The sequence below is a fragment of the Macrobrachium nipponense genome, chromosome 31 (assembly GCF_015104395.2).
Source record: "Macrobrachium nipponense isolate FS-2020 chromosome 31, ASM1510439v2, whole genome shotgun sequence".
NCBI lineage: Eukaryota > Metazoa > Arthropoda > Malacostraca > Decapoda > Palaemonidae > Macrobrachium > Macrobrachium nipponense.
Window position 1 is genome coordinate 11,392,959 of NC_061093.1, and position 20,736 is coordinate 11,413,694.

At 37.7% G+C, this 20,736-nt stretch overlaps 1 protein-coding gene across 1 annotated transcript in view; it reads right to left on the reverse strand.

The window, feature by feature from the left end:
- LOC135206760 (peroxisomal multifunctional enzyme type 2-like) overlaps nt 1–20,736 on the reverse strand; it is a 198,689-nt gene that overhangs the window by 168,462 nt on the left and 9,491 nt on the right. The window contains exons 3-5 of the mRNA XM_064238256.1: nt 17,254–17,398; nt 12,176–12,303; nt 9,019–9,135 (exon numbers count right to left, since the gene is read on the reverse strand). Coding sequence (XP_064094326.1) covers nt 9,019–9,135; nt 12,176–12,303; nt 17,254–17,398 — 390 coding nt within the window. The remainder of the gene's footprint in view (nt 1–9,018; nt 9,136–12,175; nt 12,304–17,253; nt 17,399–20,736) is intronic.

The window sequence follows — 20,736 nt, forward strand, 5'->3', positions numbered from 1 at the left end:
GGCCTTCGTATTATGGGTTTTTCGTATCTTGGAACACAAATTTTACATGTAAAATGGCTAATCATTCCAAGCCTCCTAAAAAACACCCCAGTAAATTAATATTTCCTCCAGGCCTAAAACACATGTTTCTAGGGTTAACGACGGACGAAATTAAAGTCTCCAAAAAGGCAAAATACTGTACATACTTGAGTAATATTCAACTGCATGTAATGTTCAACCCCATTTTCACTGCATATATTAGGACTTTAGCATATGTCCCTTAGCAATAAGCCTAGCCTATGTTAGCGGTTGCTACTGTAGCCTAGTCTATGATTCTGACCATCTAAACCTAGAGCTAAAAGCTTAGAATATGCCATAAAATGTATAAATAATCAGTATGTACTCATTTTCAAATAATTTTATTAATTCATTAACTATAATAGACAAAACAAAGAAAAAAAACAAACTTCCAATCAATTGTTTACATTCTTAGAGTATCGAACGAGCGCCAAGCATCATTTTTTCCTATAAGCACCACCAGTAAGCCATAAATTGTCATTAATATCTCTCTTCAACTAATGAAACCACCAAACAGTATAATAAACCATTCATTCTATTCTTTATTCTATCTTTACCTAATGGAGATACCGAGTTACTGACAGCTTTGTAATGAAACATACGTAATACGTAACGTAATAATAAAACAGAAGAGAATCTAAAAAATACCTATTTGTTGGCAGACTGGATTTATTTTATATTTTCTGATATCTAATTCACAATTTTTTTTATTATTAAATGTATTGCATGTACTCATTTGCAAATAATTAAGTAAACCATAAACTATAATAAAAAAAAAAAAAAAAAAAAAAACAAAAACTTCCAAAAACGTCTGTTTTACATCCAGCACTTACTAGTAATCGGGGAACGATCGCCAAGCAATCACTTTTACACAGTAAGCCATAAATTTTAATTATCTCTCTTCAACCCCTACTGAAACTACCCAAACAGTATGATAACCAATTCATTCTATTCTTTATTCTATCTTTACCTAATGGTTTTTTTCTTTTTTATTAAATGTATGCATGAATAAGGGTTTTTCAATTTACAGCAACCATTTACCAATATGAAGTTTTTATTGTAAAACTGATATTGTAATACCTACCTGAACACCTGAACTAAGCCCTGGCAACATTACCAGCCCGCAACCATCATTTATAAAAAATTTACCAAATCTTGGTTAAAATAAACGATCAGTGTTGCCAATCTCCTGGCAAACCCTCCATTACTAGTTACAAGCCCATGCTAGTAGCCCTGCCTCACGGGCCGGTCACACCTGCCCTCTCACGTCAATCATAACTCAAAAACTCTGTATGCGGAGGGGGAGGAGGGGGTGGGAATCAATTCAGGTGTTCAGGTAGGTATTACAATATTAGTTTTACAAATAAAAAACTCATATTGCAATACACCCCCTGAACACCTGAATAAGCCCGATTAACAACATTAAATTTGGGAGGTGGGGAATCAAATCTACCCGCCCTCCACTGTACCAGTTGTCAGTCAATATAATTGAGTACGGGTCAGTCTCAAGTTCATTTGTCACTCGTCCAAACTAACCTCCCATGTGTTGGCCTTCTAGGCCTCCATATGTGAGGGAAAAACTCCCTGCACCTCTACCCTAAGGTCAAAACTCATTGAGTGCGGGAGGGATACAAACCTGTTTCCTCTCAGCTGGCTATGTGCCTCACCTGAGAGAGGAAAAAACTGAAGACCTCCCATGTGGCTCTCGGCCTCTCATGTATGGAGGGAATCTGAAAGACCTCCATGTGGCTCTCAGCCTCTCATGTATGGAGGGAATCTGAAGACCTCCCATGTGGCTCTCGGCCTCTCATGTATGGAGGGAAACTGAAGACCTCCATGTGGCCTTAGGCCTCTCATGTACGGAGGAGACAACCATGTCCATCGGTGCGTCTGCGACGGTGGTCGTCGATCGTAGGTGATGTCTCTCTTGTAGTGTTGTACCTGCCTGTCTGTAACTCTGCCCTGGTTTGCACTTGGAAGAATACCCTCAGATAGACCCAGACATGTTCTTTCTCCTATCGTCCTAATACTTAAAATCCTCTCGTGATATATCATATCATGATACCCTTATACATATTCCTAATATTCGCTCCCAACTCTAATACTAACTCAGACAGCAAGATTGTTTGGGTTTACAAATAGGAATTTAGGCCAAGGCCGAGTATTGGGACCTATGAGTCAGTCAGCGCTGAAGGGAAATTGACAAAGTTTGAAAAGGTGTGACAGGAAGAAAAACCTCTGTTGCACAATGAGTCCAGTGTAGGAGACGTGGAAAATAGGATGAGAGAATATGAAATCAGAAAAGTAAGAGAGAGAGAGAGAGAGAGAGGAGAGAGAGAGGGAGAGAGAGAGAGAGAGAGAAATACAATCGTCTAGGATAAAGAGAATAAAATAAAAGGAATCAGGGAAGTGAGAGAGAGAGAGAGAGAGAGAGAGAGAGAGAGAGAGAGAGAGAGAGAGAGAGAGAGTAATTACAATCGTTTCTAACATCCCACCTCCGTAAAATTGCACCCTCTTCTAAGTTAAAAAGGGTATTATCTTAACCCTTAAAACGCCGAAGCGGTAAAAAAAAAAATGTCTCCCGTGTGCCGGAGACGTTTCAGAGTGAGTGCGAAAGCGGAAAAAAATATTTTTTCAAAAAATCACAGCGCGCTTAGTTTTTAAGATTGAAGAGTTCATTTAGACCCTTTTTTCCTTTTTTTTGTTCATGCCTGAAGTTTTAGTATGCACCATCAGAAATGAAAAAAAATTATCATTATCATATATAAATAATGCGATATATGATAGCGCAAAAAACGAAATTTCATATATAATTGTATTTAAATCGCGCTGTGCGCAAAAACTGGTTTAAAGATAAAAACAAGTTACTTTTTTTTCGTTGTAATGTACACTAAATTGCGATCATTTTGGTATATAACACATTGTAAAAACGATAAAAGCAACACAGAAAAAATATTATCACAAAAATAATGCAGTGAATTCGTAACGTGCGGACGTTAAACAAATATTTTTTTTTTCAAAAAAATTCACCTAAATATAAATATTGTCCCTAGAGATTTCCAATTTCTTTCAAACTGAAGACAAATGATTGAATATTTATATACAGTAAGATATTAGCTTAAAAATGCAGTTTTCGACCATATCTGGAAGAGTTAAAGTTGACCGAATGTCAAATTTTTTTATATATATTTATTTTCTATGCAATTATTTCAGAAATAAGAAAAAGCTACAACTTTCAAATATTTTTTGTTTTATTCTACATGAAATTGAGCACATTTTCATATATAAAACTCTATGAAATGCCTAATATGAAACTGAGCCAAATATTCGAGAAATGGGACTTACGCATTTCTGAGATTTGTGGCGGAGAATCCGCGCGTGAAGGGAAGGAAAGTTTTTTTTTTAAAATTCACCATAAATTTAAATATTTGTTGCTAGAGGACTTCAAAATTTTGTTTCACGATGAAGATAAATGACTGAATATTACTAGACTGTAAGAGTTTTTATCTACAAATGCGTTTTTTTCAACCATTTCGGATAGAGTCAAATTTGATCCCGAACGTGGTTTTTTTTTTGTTTTTTCTATTTATCGTGATTTATATGCAAATATTTCAAAAATGAGAAAAAGCTACAACCTTCAATTTTGTTTTTAGTTTTATTATACATGAAATTGCGCACATTTTCATATATAAAACTTTTATGTAACGGCCTAATTCAAAATGGTGCAAACATTAGCACAATCGCAGTATGATTTTTTCGGAGAGTTACCGCGCGGACCGTAAAGAAAATGGTAATTTTTTTTATAAATTTCACCATATATCGAAATATTGTGCTAGATACTTCCAATTTTGTCTCAAAATGAAGGTAAATACTTGAATATTACTAGAACATAAGCGTTTTAGCTTACAATTGCGTTTTTGGACCATTTCGGTAGAGTCAAAGTTGACGAGGTTGAAAAAATTTGTCACTTATCATTTTGTATATGAAAATATTTCAAAATTGATAAAGCTACAACCATGGGTTGTTTTTAGTTGTATTGTGCATGAAATTGCGCACATTTTCATATATAAAACTTTATGTAACGGCTAATTTAAAATGGTGCAAACATTACCACAATCGCATGTATGATTTTTTCGGAAGAGTTACCGCGCGACGTAAGGAAAAGTTTTTTCATAAATTCACCATAAATCGAAATATTGTGCTAGACTTCCAATTAGTTTCAAAATTAAGGTAAATGATTGAATATTACTAAAAATATAAGAGTTTTAGCTTACAATTGCGTTTTTCGACCATTTCGGTAGAGTCAAAGTTGACCGAAGGTTGAAATTTTGGCACTTATCGTTATTTATATGAAAATATCTCAAAACTGATAAAAGCTACAATCATGAGTATTTTTTGTTTTTTACATAAAAATGCGCACATTTTCATATATAATACTCCATGTAACGGCTAATTTAAAATGGTACAAAAATTATGTCAAAGTGACGAAATAATTTCAGAGATGTGTCACAAATACTTTTTAGTGCGGCAAGAAAGAATTTCGCGCTTGCGCGCCTGCGTAACGATTGTAAACAAAACAACACCTTGATCCGTGAACTCCCAGCATCCCCCAAGGCGCGTGATTCAAGAGTTTTCGGCTGGTAGGCCTAAAAGTATTTTTCCGCGAATTTTTAATAAAACTTTTGTATGTCGACGTAAAATAAGTCCAGTCGGCACCCGAGAGACAAAAAATTTTGACGTAAAATGCGTCCAGTCGGCGTTTAAGGGTTAACGATAATATACTCGTATAACTCCGTACAGCTATGAACAACCGAACGAGAACTTGTTGATAATGCGATCGACTCCTATAACAACATCACTTTATTGTATTGATCAGCGTGTGACAGTAATCGAATCCGATAGCAACATCCGTTATTGTATTCATCCGCGTGCGACGGTAATTACTGTATTCATGTCAGAAATGCAGCTGAAGCTAATAAGGCAAAATTACATGCATCAGCAACCTGGACAGAAGTCCCGAGCTTTTGTATGAATTCAAACGCAGCCGTGGTAAGAGAAACTAATAGCATGAAAGAGCTCATTACTGTTGTTTTCACACAGACAAAGGATTAATAAAGTATATAAAGTGTAAGGTTCGTAATACCTATGAAAAAGAGTGAAAAACGAACGGAATCCTAAATTTAACGCCATCTAACCGAGGAAAAACCTAGCTTCCATGTGACGTATCAGTCAAATTTTGGTCTTAAATTACATCGTAAGACGAACAGTATGACTTCGTTCCATAAGTTAAGTATCCAGATATTCATTAATATGCTAACTAGGGACAAAAACATTAGCCGAGACCAAGTGATATGGTTGAATCTGGAGCCAAGGAAAAAAAACAGACTAGCCGGCATCCTTGTCTGTCCTAAGCCACACACCTCCTTACAATAGTGCTGTTTGACGACAAGCTAGTGTAATTGTAATTTAATTGAAAAGTAATAAAATAATATTTAAAGGTAATTAAATTAACTTTATTAGGCCTAATATTAATTTCAGTTGTCATTGTAATTTGATAATACGACTGGTAATAATTTGTAACTGTAATTGACATAAGCGCAATGTAATTACTGACGGCAATAGTCTGTTAAACGTATGAAGACGTCGTACATACGAATTCCTTATATCTGACATCTGATTATATGCCCAAGATAGATAACTCATTGACTATGTTAAATGTCAACATAGTTGAACACACGTCTCTTCAAGATGTTTGTACAAACTTGGCATAAGTGAGAGTGTTGTTACGTTAGTCATTTTAGGCAATCAGGAGAGAATGGATATGGATACGGCGACGCAAACCCGTATTCGTCATCCGCTGTTTCCAGCGTGAATGACTGCCGAGTTAGTGTTTATACTACGCTAATATGATGATACATATAATACAATTATAATGTTTTAGTCGGACAGAATCCGATCTTCATTCTGTTTCGATTACATTCATATTATTATCCTCAGATCGGATTCTCGTTCGTTCTTTTCAATTACACCTGTACTGAAATATCCGAAGTCAGAATGCCTTGAGCCTACAGCGTTAGCCAATATAAAATAACTACCGATATGTTGTACAGCGAATACTTTAGGCTAGGCTAGGCTACTGAATATGCATACGATATATCATCGTGAACACTATGGCTAACTGTAGTTAATTTTTTTTATTCGATTTCTCTCCATACTGAATATCGTAAGTCAATATGCATTGACGGAGAATTAGTTGATATTAACAATTATCGTATCGTATAAGTAGAGGAAAGTAACCTAAAAGATGAAGGAGCATATCTGAAAGACCAACCATGGCCTAAAAGCTTCTGATGCAAGGAACTCGAAGCAGGAAAAAGCCTAAAGATGCTCTAAGGACACTGTGTCTCTATAAACTACTACTTTTAATAGAAAACCGAACCGAAGAAGCCTGCACTTCTCTTCCTAAACTAAAACACTATGTAGCCTATTATCCCTACTCGTCTATATCTGACCTAAGTTTTTTTATCATCCTGAGAACTTACACATCGAGGGAAGGGGAATCCTGCTGCCAACACTGCCTGCTCCGCGCCAGGGGGACGGCGGATCCTGCCCTGGGGGCTTGCGGATCCCCATAACCCCCAGCACCGGTTAGGGCTGGTTCTGGAACAGGCCGGGGAGCTGGAAAAGAACGATTAGTAATTTCAGCATCCCTATTGCTCGATCTATCCTCACTTAATCTTGACATAAAATCGGTAACAGAGATGTCATACTCGATGTCAGCCTACTCTCAAGTCTCTAAAAGAGCACTGTCTCTAAGTCTTTATCTTGATCTACGTTAGTCTCTTCCTGCCTACACTTACTTCTTAATACAAGACCTTTCCTATGTTTGAGATACCCTAACATCTGGTCCAAAGACCACTCCTGACATTCCAAACATCTGGTCTTTACATTATATTGAACAGGCCTACAATTTACGCATAAGGAATGACTATCGTGTCATAGGGTACTCATCCTTTTCTTGCATTGTTGGCAAAGACGATACGTTGTTGAACTTCCGCTCGTCGTGGCCGAGAATGCAGTAGTCGTTGTCGTAGCTTGTGTTGTTTCTTCCTTTGCAGAATCAATGTCTGATGACAAGGTATTAAGAGCAATCCAACCGTAATCCAAAGGGATGCATATTCGTCACCAAAATCATCAAATCAAAGGTGCAAATGAAGGCCGGGCAAGACAAAAAGGAGTTTGCTGTGGATACATCTGTACTCCACCGCGAACAATAAGTGATTGACGTGAGAGGGCAGGTGTGACCGGCCCGTGAGGCAGGGCTACTAGCGGTGGGCTGGTAACTAGGTAACGAGGGTGTTTGCCAGGAGATTGGCAACACTGATCGTTTATTTTAACCAAAGATTTGGTAAATTTTTAATAAATGATGGTTCGGGCTGGTAAGTGACCAGGGCTTATTCAGGTGTTCAGGGGGTGTATTGCAATAGAATACTTAAAGCACAAGGGGTAGAATGCTGACCAATAGAAGAGCAGGACCTTATGGGGTGACTAGCATCAGGAACCAATGGGAGAGCGGGTGGAGGTGGTGGAAGAGTTTACTCAGTTGGCGGCGCGGGAGTTTTAAAATTGTTCTCGGTGGTCCGGGCGCAATCTCGGGACTTTACAGCAACAACCTTTCGTATCTTGAAAACTTTTCGTATGTATAGCAGTAAAATTTTTCGCATTGGCTTTCGTATCTCGAGTTTTTCGTAAGTAGAGCCTTTCGTATCTCGAGGTACCACTGTATTAAAAAATTTAGTTTTTTTTCAATAGCTTAGCCACAAAGGAGTTAAATTCCCATGGTCCCTTAGGGCTCCATAAGACAGACCAACCAATCTCAAAGAATTCTCTTAGAGTTGATCTGTCACAATCGTGTGTGCTAGCACAGTGATAATATATAAAGGACTCAGGACAGGAGGGCTCTACCTCCTATCCACAACAACTACCTCAATTTTCCCTTCATCCTACTTGCACAGATGTGATATCAGCTATTTTCCTCAAACACTCTGGTCTGTCCCGTAGTTCAACTGACCAGAAGTTCACATGTCCCCAATGTTTATGCATTGGCACCAATACATACTTAACAACGGTGCCATTAACTAGTTATCAGAGCCAATAAGCCCCAAAAACCAGTTATCTGTGATTTTCACTTATCATCAAGCCATCAAAACAGAACCCCTCCCAATAACCGGGGACTGCTTGTATACATTGAAGACCAAAAAGGTAATGGTGTCTTGGTCCATATCTGGTTGTAAGCAAACAATATGACGGCATATATGGGCATATGCACGTAGCCACTTCTTGCAGGTTTTTTTGACGTAGGTAAACTGGGTTCAGTATTCTCTTAAGATAAGATAAATTGCCCTCTTATCCCGAGTCCATTTACACTCAAGTTATAATGTTTATCATTACGACACAATACAAGATAAAGGGAATAGTTTGACATTAGTCTGGTCACAATGGAGCTCTGGTTACACCGTGGAAAGCATGGAGAAAGGGTAACTCCTCAAGGATGAGACAGCGGCTACACTGTTAAAGAAGGATTACTTAGAGAGAGCCAGAGATACTTTGACCACTAACTGGTCTAAGTAGAAAAGAATTTATAAATTATATAGAGCAATTATAACAATACAGAGGGTAATTTGGAAACATCAAAACATAGGTGTACTAATGTACAGATACAAATATGGAGTGGCTGTTTCTATGAGAAAAGAGCTTTGAAGTCAGGATGCCTGACCTGACCAAGTGAAGGTTCACTTGTATTCTAGAGTGTACTGAATTAATTTTTTACCAGTTTAAACATTTTTTACCAGTTTAAACATTAAGTTTTAAAATTACTATGAAATTACCTATACCTTAGAATTTGTGGACTAACCCATAATCCCCATCACAAGTACTAATCTCAAAATATGATGTACTTACACTTTGCAAACCATCCACCCGCACCTTCGAAAAGCCCTCCTGTCTCATCGCAGTCTTCATGGCACAACCACAAAACCAACGGGGCTACTAAGTCAGGTTTAAGTTGCTCAAATAAATCTGGAAATTTAAATAGACTCAAATTCAAATCATCATCTATTACTAAAAGAAAATAATTAAATGTTGATCTAAAAAGGGTATTAACAAGCATTTAGCAAATGATAGGCAACTAAACAAATAAATTAATTTGTATTTTTCATAGCTAACAAACCTGGGGTCTTAACATTGACTGCCCACCTCTAGCCACCCCTCTTGTGTTTCATCCTGGGTTGGAAGAAAGACTAAAACACCACTGGATTCAAGAGTGGTCCCTGACTCGCTTCCACCTCAACTACATATTGGATGCCAGATGCCACATATTACTTGCATTTACAGTTTTTTCATTTTTTTAACTGGTTTCCAGCTGGCACCAGATGATCCTAATGTTAACACCTCAGGTTTGTTAGCTATGAAAAATACAAATTGATTAAATATTTGCCATTAAATATTCATGTTTTGAATAACTATATATTTTGAGAAATGGAATTTATCCTGGAAACCGTGTGTAAGGATTTGTACTGATGGAGCTCCATCAATGGTAGGTCCAATAAAGGTCTTGGATCATTTGTAAAACATAATCCAAACATTATACCAACTCACTGCATCTTGCACAGAGAAGTCCTAATGGCAAAATCACTGGACAATAAATTGAAAGGATTTCTTTTGTAAAGCTGTAGTAATGATAAATTTCACTAAAACTAGACCAGTAAAATCTCACATACATACTTGAACTACTTTGTGAAAATAATGATTTTCTATAAAAATCCATTTTTTTAGGTACTTACCCTCTATCATTTGCTGTATCTGTGGCCACTTGGCACAAGTTTGACAAGTTAAAATTGAAACAACTGTTAATGAACATTCCCAATAGTTACCCCAACTCTTTCGAGGGTGGGGGTAACGCAGCAATGCTTTGGTTATCATTTACCTCTTCACTCTTAATGGACAGATAGCTTCTCAGGAGCAGTAATAACAAGTTTGGGGTGGTGGATGGATTGATCTTGTAGATAAGCAATATTAAGAACTATCAATTTGGAAAGAATCGGGCAGGAAAGAGGTGCCAATACTTCTATTGCCCATAAATTTACTAATGGCAATTTTTACACCAGCTAAAATCAAGACTCAGCAGCTCATGCAAGCTCAGTAGTGGTTTTGACATCGAGGGGATTGTACTGCTTCTGTCTCATATGGACTGCAGTAAATTTTAGTTCTTGTCTTTTACAATAGTATGTCAGTTGCAAATGTAATTTTGCAAAGAAAAGTGCCAAGAAATATTAGAAAAGACAGAAAAAGTTACTGATTCTTCATTCTCGGTAAATTTACGTAAATATTTTTCAACAAATATGCTAAGGATTTGTTACTGATTTTATTTTTTATTTGTTTTGATATTGTGTGAGCTGTAATTATAATTTTACAAAATAAAATAAAATTATCTATTAGAAAAAACACATAAGTTGGTGAAATTTACAACTTTCTTGTAAAAGAGGCCCCACAAGGGATTGCAAATAGTCATTTTCAACTTCTCGTGTAAGGTAGGAAAAATTTTTTAGCTTTTTTTTCTTTCACCATGTGCATTTGCATATCTTCCTCTTTCCATTGATGGTTTTTTTCGTAAATTGGCCGACCTCAAAGTTTATCCGGCCTGAGGAGCTGCATATTGATTCTTTTTTTATCCGTCCACTAAGGGTTAATCTCTTTATGAGGGTAGGAGGGAGGGATCTCAATGATAGAGGGTAAGTAACTGATCTCAATGATAGAGGGTCAGTAGTACCTAAAACACTGAGAAAATTCCATATTCCCAAATACAGACCAAAATCCAGACAATCCATTCGATAACCAGGAAAACAAACCCAAACTTAAGAGCACTTGTCTGAATGGGCAACCATATTCGCCAACTAGAAAAGAATGACAACCACAGCATGCTTGCTGTCTCACCTCAAACCTCCAAAAAGTTGGTGTATCTATTGGGAGTGTATGTTAAAGATAGTTTCAATTTTAACACTTGTCGAACCAGCGCCAAGTAGCCGCAGACAAAGCAAAAGATAGAGGGTAAGTTTCACCTCAAAAATATGGATTCACAACACAAGCGCTTACTTTTGCATACAGAAGTGAGGTGGTTATCAAGAAGTAGGGTACTCTGTCATGTACCTGAACTTCGACAAGAACTACAGTACTTGCATTTTTTGAGAAAGAAAATATAAGTAACTTATGCAAACCTCTTGAATGTGAATTTTGGATCTCAAAGTTGGAACACGACTGAAATGTTCCAACACTTGAATACTATGAACGTATCTATGCAAAAGGGAAATGGAAGCATCCCCTCATTAGCCAAAAAAATAAAAGCATTCCAGAAAAACTTAATGATTTGGAAAAGGAAAGCAAGTTCTGGCTGTTTGGAAATGTTTCCTTTGGTTATAAAAGTATATGAAAATGATTCAATCCTTCTAATAGTGGATCATTTTACAATTATGGAAAGTAATTTGAGTTACTATTGTCCAATCCATAAACAAGTGAATTAGGATTTTCTGCACATCCCAACATTAAATGTATGAAGAGATCAAATATGAGATGCATTGGTGAAGAAATGAGGCTATGATTAACACATAAAAGGCCTAATATTTAAAAAAAATTACCAAATCACAAGTTTCACACATGCATACTTAAATACTATAAAGTATTTGTAATGTCTTGAAAATAAATGCTTATTTCACGAACTTCTTTGTTATTTGCCTATTTTTCACTTTTATTGCTAATTTTACTTTACTGAAATTCCAAGTGCACCCCCAGGTTTTAATTACTCTCCAAATGTGACCTGATGTGAAAAAGGTTCAGAAGCACTGCTGCAGTACTACATAGTGATACATGAAATAATTTTTGGGGGAAGTTATAAGCATTTTAGAGAATAAAATGAGAATTAGTTATTAACAGTAAAGTATTAGCTGTATGACACTATGTGTTTGTATGAATGTGTATGTACATTATTAAAAGGCAATAAAGTTAGATTTTAAGAAAAAAAATTTGATGTAACCTTTGAACTCATATATGACAAAGCAAAACTAACCTTGAGGCAAGATATCTTCAGTAAGACGAGTTCCACCCGTAGGAGCTATGGTATTGCAATGAATATTATATTTCTGTCCTTCTATAGCCAAAGTGTTGCTCAGACCTAAAAGTCCCAGTTTTGCTGCACTGCAACGATAGATAAAAAAGAAACCTCAAAATTTTTAATTTAATACTAAAATTCAAATAAACTTTAACATAAAACTTCAACAGTGACACAAAGATTTATTTTCTTTCAAAATCCATCATTCATATAGTACACACAGCACTGCCCACATTCATTGTCTCTGAAAAGCCCCAAACACTAGAACCTTTTATCAAACAGACAGATGACACTTGGCAGAGTCACAGTGCATGTGCCACAAGAAGCCTTATGTGCACAACCTCATCAATCACAAGCTTCAGTTCCTTTTATCATGCTAGGTCAGGGCTCAAAGGAAGTAGAGACTTAACTCCCGAAAGTCTTCCTTTAGAAAGTCACCATCGTAGGTCCAACTTGAGTTCTGTCGGGATGGAGAACCCAAAGGAGTCTGGTTGTGTTCTCCTGTTCCAGCTGGCTTTCAGGAAGAACTGCAGAACTCTCATATGGAGTCCACCAACTTGACAAATTACTCAATGGAGCTGAGAGTCCCCAAAAAAACTTTTCAATCATTTGGCTGAGCAGGACAGAAGAGAAAGAAAGCTGCAGAATGTCTAAGACAGGAATTAACTCTCTTGGGGGATAGAAAAACCTGAAAACTCTGAGAGATAATCATCATCCTTAAATAAAGAATCTCTAGAGTCAGTGCTAGTTGAGATTTCTGCAGGTTGATAATTATTCCCAATTCTTGAGCGAGGAGAAGGGTCTCCTGTAAGTCCTTCGTGCAATTCTCCTTTGAAGGTAACAGGAGAAGCCAGTTCTCTAGGTAAAGGTAGATGTTTATGCCGAGAAGGTGGAGTGGAGCCATTTTGCATGAGGGGTGCGAACTCATGTGAAAACTTAAGGAGCTGTAAAGAGGTCAAAGCACAGGGCCCAAAACTGGAAGACTCTGTCCTTGCAGACGAACGTACAGTACTTTCTGGAGTCCAGATGGGTGGAGACATGGAAGTATGCATCTTGCATGTTAAGGCTAATCATCCAATTGCCCTGGTGAATGGATGAACAGTACCAACTGGTTCATCTCCATCTTCGACTACATCTGGACAAAGAAGTTCACTAGCGCTGATATCAAGGACAGCTCTCCAACACCCCAATGACTTGAGGACTATGAAGTGTAACGATTAGTTGTTATTTGTTTTAAACAACCATTACGATGGTTGCATTGTTTCCCTTACCCACCAGTGTTTATTGTCATGGTGACGAGGTTACTTTTGTTGTGGTGTGAGTGACACCTGTAGATGGGTTTTGGATGGCGATCTGAGAGGTTCTGGGAACCTTTGGCTGAGAAGGCAACAGCAGCATGGCAGTATTGGGGCAGCTGAAAGTCGTTTGTGACTTCAACGGGAGGACTGACTTATATAGGAGGATGAAGTCTCATCCGTTTCTGTCTTCAACAATTCTCGTGAATTTGTCCATTTGATTATTTTGCTGCTTGGATGTTATGTAATTGGTATATATTTTTTGGTTTTCTGGCTGCCTATTTGTGTTATTGTTATTACCATTATGTTTATGTTGCCGGTGTGATTGCCTAGTTTTGATTCAGTTTATTGATTTTTGGTGTCAAGCACGTGTATGGCTCTGTTGATGATGTTATTGTAATTTTCATCATTATTTCTTGTGTCGAGCGAGTTTATGCTCTGGTTTAGTGCAATGTTCACTACTGATGTCTGATTTTGGTTGATTTATTGATTATTCTGATAACTGATCAGTGTACATTTACCACCCAAAACCTGGTCTCAATTGTAAATTTGTAAATTTAACCTGTAAATAAATTAATATTAAGGTTATTTTTGTGTTTTGGTTTAGTCCTTCTCCTTGATTTGTCTTGCCTTTTGTCAGTCATTCCAGCCCAATTTCTTGTTTTTATTTTGAACCTGTTGGTCTTAAATAACGAGTCCATTACAGAAGAGATGGTTGTAAACATCTGTGTTGAAATCCTCAACTTCCCCTACAGCTCTTTTTTGAAGGAGGGATGAGACTTCCTCTGAAAGAGCCGAATACTTTTTGGAGGTTTTTGAGTAGGCCGTCATTACAATGGGCGTAGTGACTAAAGGTAGATTCTCCCTGAACGGGATGGAGTAGCCCTCCTTCAGTACCTTGATTGTCCACTGTTCTGCTCCTATAGCAGAAGTCCTTTTGAGTGCTCTAGCTGAAAAACATTTGTTGGAGCAGGGCCTCGGCTAAAACATCTGTCTACTCCCATAAAAGGGCTGTTGTTGGAGCAGTGAGACTGACTTGGTGACAGATGACAGCAGCTCTTAAGGTCGTTTAGAGGACGGGGCAAGAAGGTCCTGAGTAGACTTCTTCTGGAGGTCGGTAGCTATCTTCTTAATCCTGGCCTGGGGAAAAAGGTGATGATGTTCTAAAGGAGAGAAAGGCAGGGCTGACTTCAAATTCCAGAGAGCTGTCTCTGATGGCTTTGTCCACACAGAACAACACTCCAAGCAAATCCAAAGCAAAATCTCCTGCCAAGTATAAACAGTCCTTGCTCTTCTTGGCAAGAGCCCCAACAATCCAGTCCAGAAAACTGAATAGTACTTCAAATACTTTAAAAATATACTTTACTTTTTTACCAGGAGATCCTGTCACGCCAACGAAAACATTATTTTCACTGATGAGAAGTCTGAACGTTGTGCAGTCAATGAGATCAGAAAAGTTTCCCTGGGAGGAGGGACTCCCAAAGAAGGAGCTCCCTTGGTGGTGTATGACAGGTATCTCCTGCACATTAACCTAGAAGGTGGAGAGGCGAAGGAGGCTTTACCCTGTTCTCTCTTTGCAGATAGCTAATCTCTGACCTCTTTAAGGGCTTTCTTCAAAGAGGAGGAGAACCATCTTAGGGAGCAAAATTTAACTTTAGGTTGGTTCCTCATGAAAAATTGAGGCAGCCAAGCTTGGGGCAGCTGGTGAAATAAACGATGGGAAGCTAGCCAGGAAATACCTGAGAATAGCGGCATATGCTGAGGTGGCAGGCTCTTAGTTTAACTCCTCTTCATCAGAAAATGTGTGAGACAAAGATAAATCCTTTGTTGACTTGGCAACAGCAGGAGCTTTTTGAAGTAAGCCCATAATATCAGCCAACTGTCACTTGATGGGCACTAAGAATGAATGGTCTACAGCAGGCACAGAAGAATCTGAAGTTGGACAACGCTGGAGGTTGAAGCTGACGAGGAGACACCGAGCGCTCGAAAGTTGGCGCCAGGCACTTGGCAACTGGTGCCAAATGCTCAGAAGCTGGCACCAGGCGCTCGGGAGCTGGTGACAGGAAATCAGAAACTAGAACTGACACTGGGCACTCAGGAGAAGACATTGGGCACTCGTGAGATGATGGGCACCTGGAAGAAGAAAATGGGTGCTTGGGAGCCAAATATACTGGTACTCCACAGGAGAACACTCAGGAGAATAAGTATTCTGAGCTGACCTAAGGACTGCAGGACAGAAGGGCTGCGAGACTGTTCCTTAAACTTCTTACAGGATAACAGAGAAGAGCAGTCAGCGTCACCTGTACGTCTCTTCAGAGGGCAAGACTCATCTGGGAAGTGGCATCAGCGCTTTGTCTTTGTCTGGACTGAAATCCTCGGAATCAGAGGACAACCAACGCACATACCAACAGCTGTCTGTTGAAGCCTGGATATATGTGACAGGCTCGACTGAGGGAGCAACTACCAGCGGGCAAACTCCACAAGCCTCCTTAGGATTTTGGTATGTCTTCTCCCAGGGTCAGGAGAGTATAACAGGGACCCTCGTCTAGGAGAACCGGCGGGACAAGCTGCCACCTCCTCCTCTTCCATTTGCACAACAATATACAACGGTCCCCCCATATTAGCGGGGGATGTGTACCAGTCATCCCCTGTGAATAGTTGACTACGTGAATAGTTCGAACCCCTATAAAAACACTTAAAAAGGCCTACTTTGTCAGTTAAAACTCAAGAAAAAACCACAAAAAATTTTTATACTTGTTTTTTTAACAGTTTATCACAAAAAGTGCATTTTATGATGAAAAAAAACAAAAAAAACAGGAATTTGGATATTTTACATAGAAAAATACCGCAAATGCGCAAATTTCCCACCAACAATGGGGAAATTTGTTCCAGAGACAAATCTGTGAATGCATGAGTCTGCAAATCCAAAGAACGCGAAGGAAGGAGGAATGGAAATACCATCTTCATTACTAGGGTTAGGTGTAGGTGTCTAGGCTATGTAAACCCATACTTTTGGCCCAGGAGGCTGCTGTTCTCTTCCTATTCCTTTCAAGTTTATCCATACAGGATTTCAAAACCTTCCAATTTCTATCATCTGTCCTTGCATTTGTTAGCTTTTCATTACAAACTTGCCCCCTACAATTAGAACAAATCATACACAAATGATAAATAGATTTCGTCAGTCTAGTCTAGCAGCCTTTGCTACAATAGGATAGGATAAAAGATTATTTTAACCAGACTTCTGAGCATATCAAAGGCTCTTCTTGGGCTGGTTTTGCTACAATAATGAATAGTGGAGGAGCTAGAGTCCAAATAAAAGTGAGAGTAATTCACTAAATCCTGGAGAAATTCAAACCAATTTACCAATGAAAATGGCAAAATAAGCTGCTGCATACATTGGCAGCCAGTAGAAACGAACTGAGTTCTGCTTTGTTGTTCCTATGGTGGGTGAGGTTAGCCACATACACAAAAACAATAGAAACACTACTGCGATTTTTTAAAATTGGGCTGCCATGCAAGTGGAAACTATAGCTATGTAATTACTTGGTAAGTTACTTCTATGAAACTATTGGATAAATTTGAGTTCTGGAGTAACTCTAACACATCGACAAGGAAAAAAGGCACTGAAATTGTAAAACCATAAGTTATTCTTAAAAAATCGAAGGTTTAAAATAAAGAAAAGCTTCAAGTATAAAGTAGGCACAAACAATAAACTCATATGAGCACATCCATATATCTAACCTGTAATTGGACTGCCCAAAATTTCCATAAATTCCAGAAGTAGAAGCAGTCATGATGATACGCCCAAAGTTTTGTTTCTTCATTATTGGGAAAGCTGCTCTTGTCACCAAAAAGGAACCTCGCAAATGCACTCGATGAATCAAGTCTATAAATTTCAAAGGTTGTAAAATATTAAAAGAAAGCTTAATAGACCCTCTATGATAAACAAGACATATTCAACAATTTTTCTGCACAAGTAAAATATTGCATTAAAAGAGATTAATGGCCAACTTCTGATTACAAATTCTTGTGAATGCTGTACGTACTAATTATATATGTATGCACATAAAAGAAAGCACTGTATACTTTAGCATAACTTCAAATTGGCTATATACTATGAGTTCTAATTATCAGAGGATTTCCAGGTATAAGGAAACATTCTTCAACATATTCTCACTATGCATAATATCCTGGAAAAATATTTGAATATAGTGATTACTTGAATCTAAAACGTTTTTGACCAATTTCAAATTTTCATAATATACAAATCTTTAATTTGCTGAATCAACACTGCCTACACCACCTGAAAAATTATTATGTACGAGAAACAATGTAGTGGTTATTAATATTCAAATTCTACTTTCTTGAAACAGAAATTAACTAACTTTTCTCTTATACACAAACTCCAATGAAGAAAAATAGCACTTCCCTGCACCCAACCATGCATCTCACCCAGCATTCCAAGAAGTGAAATGTCATTCCCCCAGATTGTAAGTGCTTGTCAAGAAAGTGCAGATATGAGAGGAATGAGGGCCCCTCTTTGATAATGGATGGGTTTGTATCGAAAGAATGTACTTTTAAAAATCTTACTGGGTTTTAAAACAAAAACTAATGAGTTTATGAGAGCCTGAGTTTTCATTTAAAGGGGAAAGGACTTTCATGAATAGAAAATTTAAAACTGTATTACTATTAAGGCCAACTGCTAACCAGAAATACATTCTTGAGGTTACCAATGGCACATGAGGTTTGACATCTCGCTCAACTTTACACAAATACATGAACTTTCTTTCACATGAGTTGCCAGACAGTCTCAACCCATAAAGTACAAGCCATTCCATGGAGAGGTAGTACCTCTGAAGATGTAACTGCTGAAGTAGCTTGCAACATAGGGATATCTATCGCAGAACACAAACAAGAATTCCCAGCAGATCAGGATACAGTAACACCCCGAACTTATGCTAGGTTAGGTTCCAGAACCATATGACCCTAATCATGCTCCCTAAATATCAAGCTAACTTTCAAATGATATTAAATTTACTGTAATTTCATTTAAAAGTTAGCTCAATACATTACCCTTAAAAAAAGAAATAAACGGTTGGTAAAAATACGTACAGGAGTGTGTGAAGATTACATACTACAGTATTTCTCTCTTCCAACCGACTGATCTATTTTTAGAAGTCTTCTCAACCACTTTTAAGAAATTCTTCTTTATTCTGTCTCTTTCTCTTCGTTCTGAAATTCCTTTTCATGAGCAAATAGTGCTTTTTATTTGGACTAATACAACTCTTAGTTATGTCACTAACTACGAGAGAGAGAGAGAGAGAGAGAGAGAGAGAGAGAGAGAGAGAGAGAGAGAGAGAGAGAGAGAGAGAGAGAGAGAGAGAGAGAAAGTATTGTCTTTACATAAGTATTAAGCTAACTTTTAAATGAAATTAAAGTTAATGTAATTTCATTTAAAAGTTAGCTAGATATTACCCTTATAAAAGAACTAAATAGTAAATGGTTGGTAAAAACATAAGAGTGTGTGAAGATTACATATGTAGAGAGAGAGAGAGAGAGAGAGAGAGAGAGAGAGAGAGAGAGAGAGAGAGAGAGAGAGAGAGAGAGAGAGAGAGAGAATTACATAAAAATCATTGATGATAATCTGCCAACACTCTCCCTCTTGTCACATTACTTAACACATTTGACAGCCCTGGACTTCGAGCTTCTGGTGGCGTTAAAAAGAAAGAAGAGGGAAAGAATTCTTTATATGCATCATTTTGTCATTACAGTTATATTACTGTTACTATTATTATTATTATTTTAAAATATTAATAAACATATAGTAGATGTACAGTGGTCGCCCCGTATTCGCGGGGGATGCGTACCAGACAACCGGCCCCCCCCTTGAATAGTTAGAACCCGTGAATAGTTGGAACCCCTATAAAAATGCTGAAAACAGCCTATTTTGTTAGTTAAAACTCAAGAAAAACCAACTAAAAATTTTGATACTTGGATTTATTAATAGTTTTATCACAAAAAGTGCATTTTATGATGAAATTGATAAAAAAAAAAAATAAACAGGAATTTGTGGATATTTCTTATAGAAAAATACCGCGAATATGCGAATTTTCCGTGAATAATTCGGGGAAACGATCCCGAGAGAAATCCGTCAATTTGTGAGTCTGCGAATCCCGGGGTCCACTGTACTATGAAAATTCTCTCATCTCAGTAAGAGAGATAGAGAAGAGTTGTTCTTAATTTACTTAAAAGTAAAATGATAAGATTATTTCTTTAAAATACTATCACACACGAATTTTGTAATTACAGTTATATTATTATTATTTGAAAATATTAATAAACATAGTACATACTACATGTATCATATAAATTCTCTCATCACAGTAAAAGAGAGAGAGAGGAGAGAGAGAGAGAGAGAGAGAGAGAGAGAGAGAGAGAGAGAGAGAGAGAGAAAAGAATTATCATTTTTATTTTTATTATGTGTTATTCAATTTACACATGAAAGCTTGAAAACTTATAAATTATATAAAAAATTAAACAAACACTTTTGCAGCTATCAACTACTATGGAAGGTGGCGACGTAGAGAAACAGGAAGGCGATGAAAAAGGGGAATTAGAATTCTTGGGCTTTGATGAACCTGGGCAAGAAAATGAAGAGGAGGAAGAGCCACAACTGGGACCGTCATCAGCTCCTGAAGGTTTTCAGAAGAGCAAAGGATGGTTTCCCTGGTTCCAGAAGCAGTTCCCCATAAAGTCTGTTTCCCTACATGGGGAAGCAATATCACATGACTGAGAGGCAGCTGTGAAATATTCCAAGACCTTCAAGAATATTCTTCAGGAGAAAGGATACCACCCAGAACATATGTTCAGTATGTACAAGACTGGCCTGTTCTGGAAGAAGATGCCATCCCAGAGATGTACCTTATGAAAGACGAAGCCAAAGCCTCCAGATTCAAGGCACAGAATGATAGGGTTACCTCCAAATGTGTGGGAATGCAACTGGCTTTATGCTGAAACCAGGCCTCATTTACAAGGCTGCAAACCCCAGGGCACTCAAGAATAAGAACAAGGCATTGCTGCCTGTCTTCTGGATGCATAATCCAAAGGCCTGGATCATGAAAGTTCTTACAGAGTACTGGTTCCATCAGAGCTTCATTCTCCAAGTTAGGCAATGCCTGGGTGACTTGAACATGGAGTTCAGGGTCTTGCTGATTATGGACAATG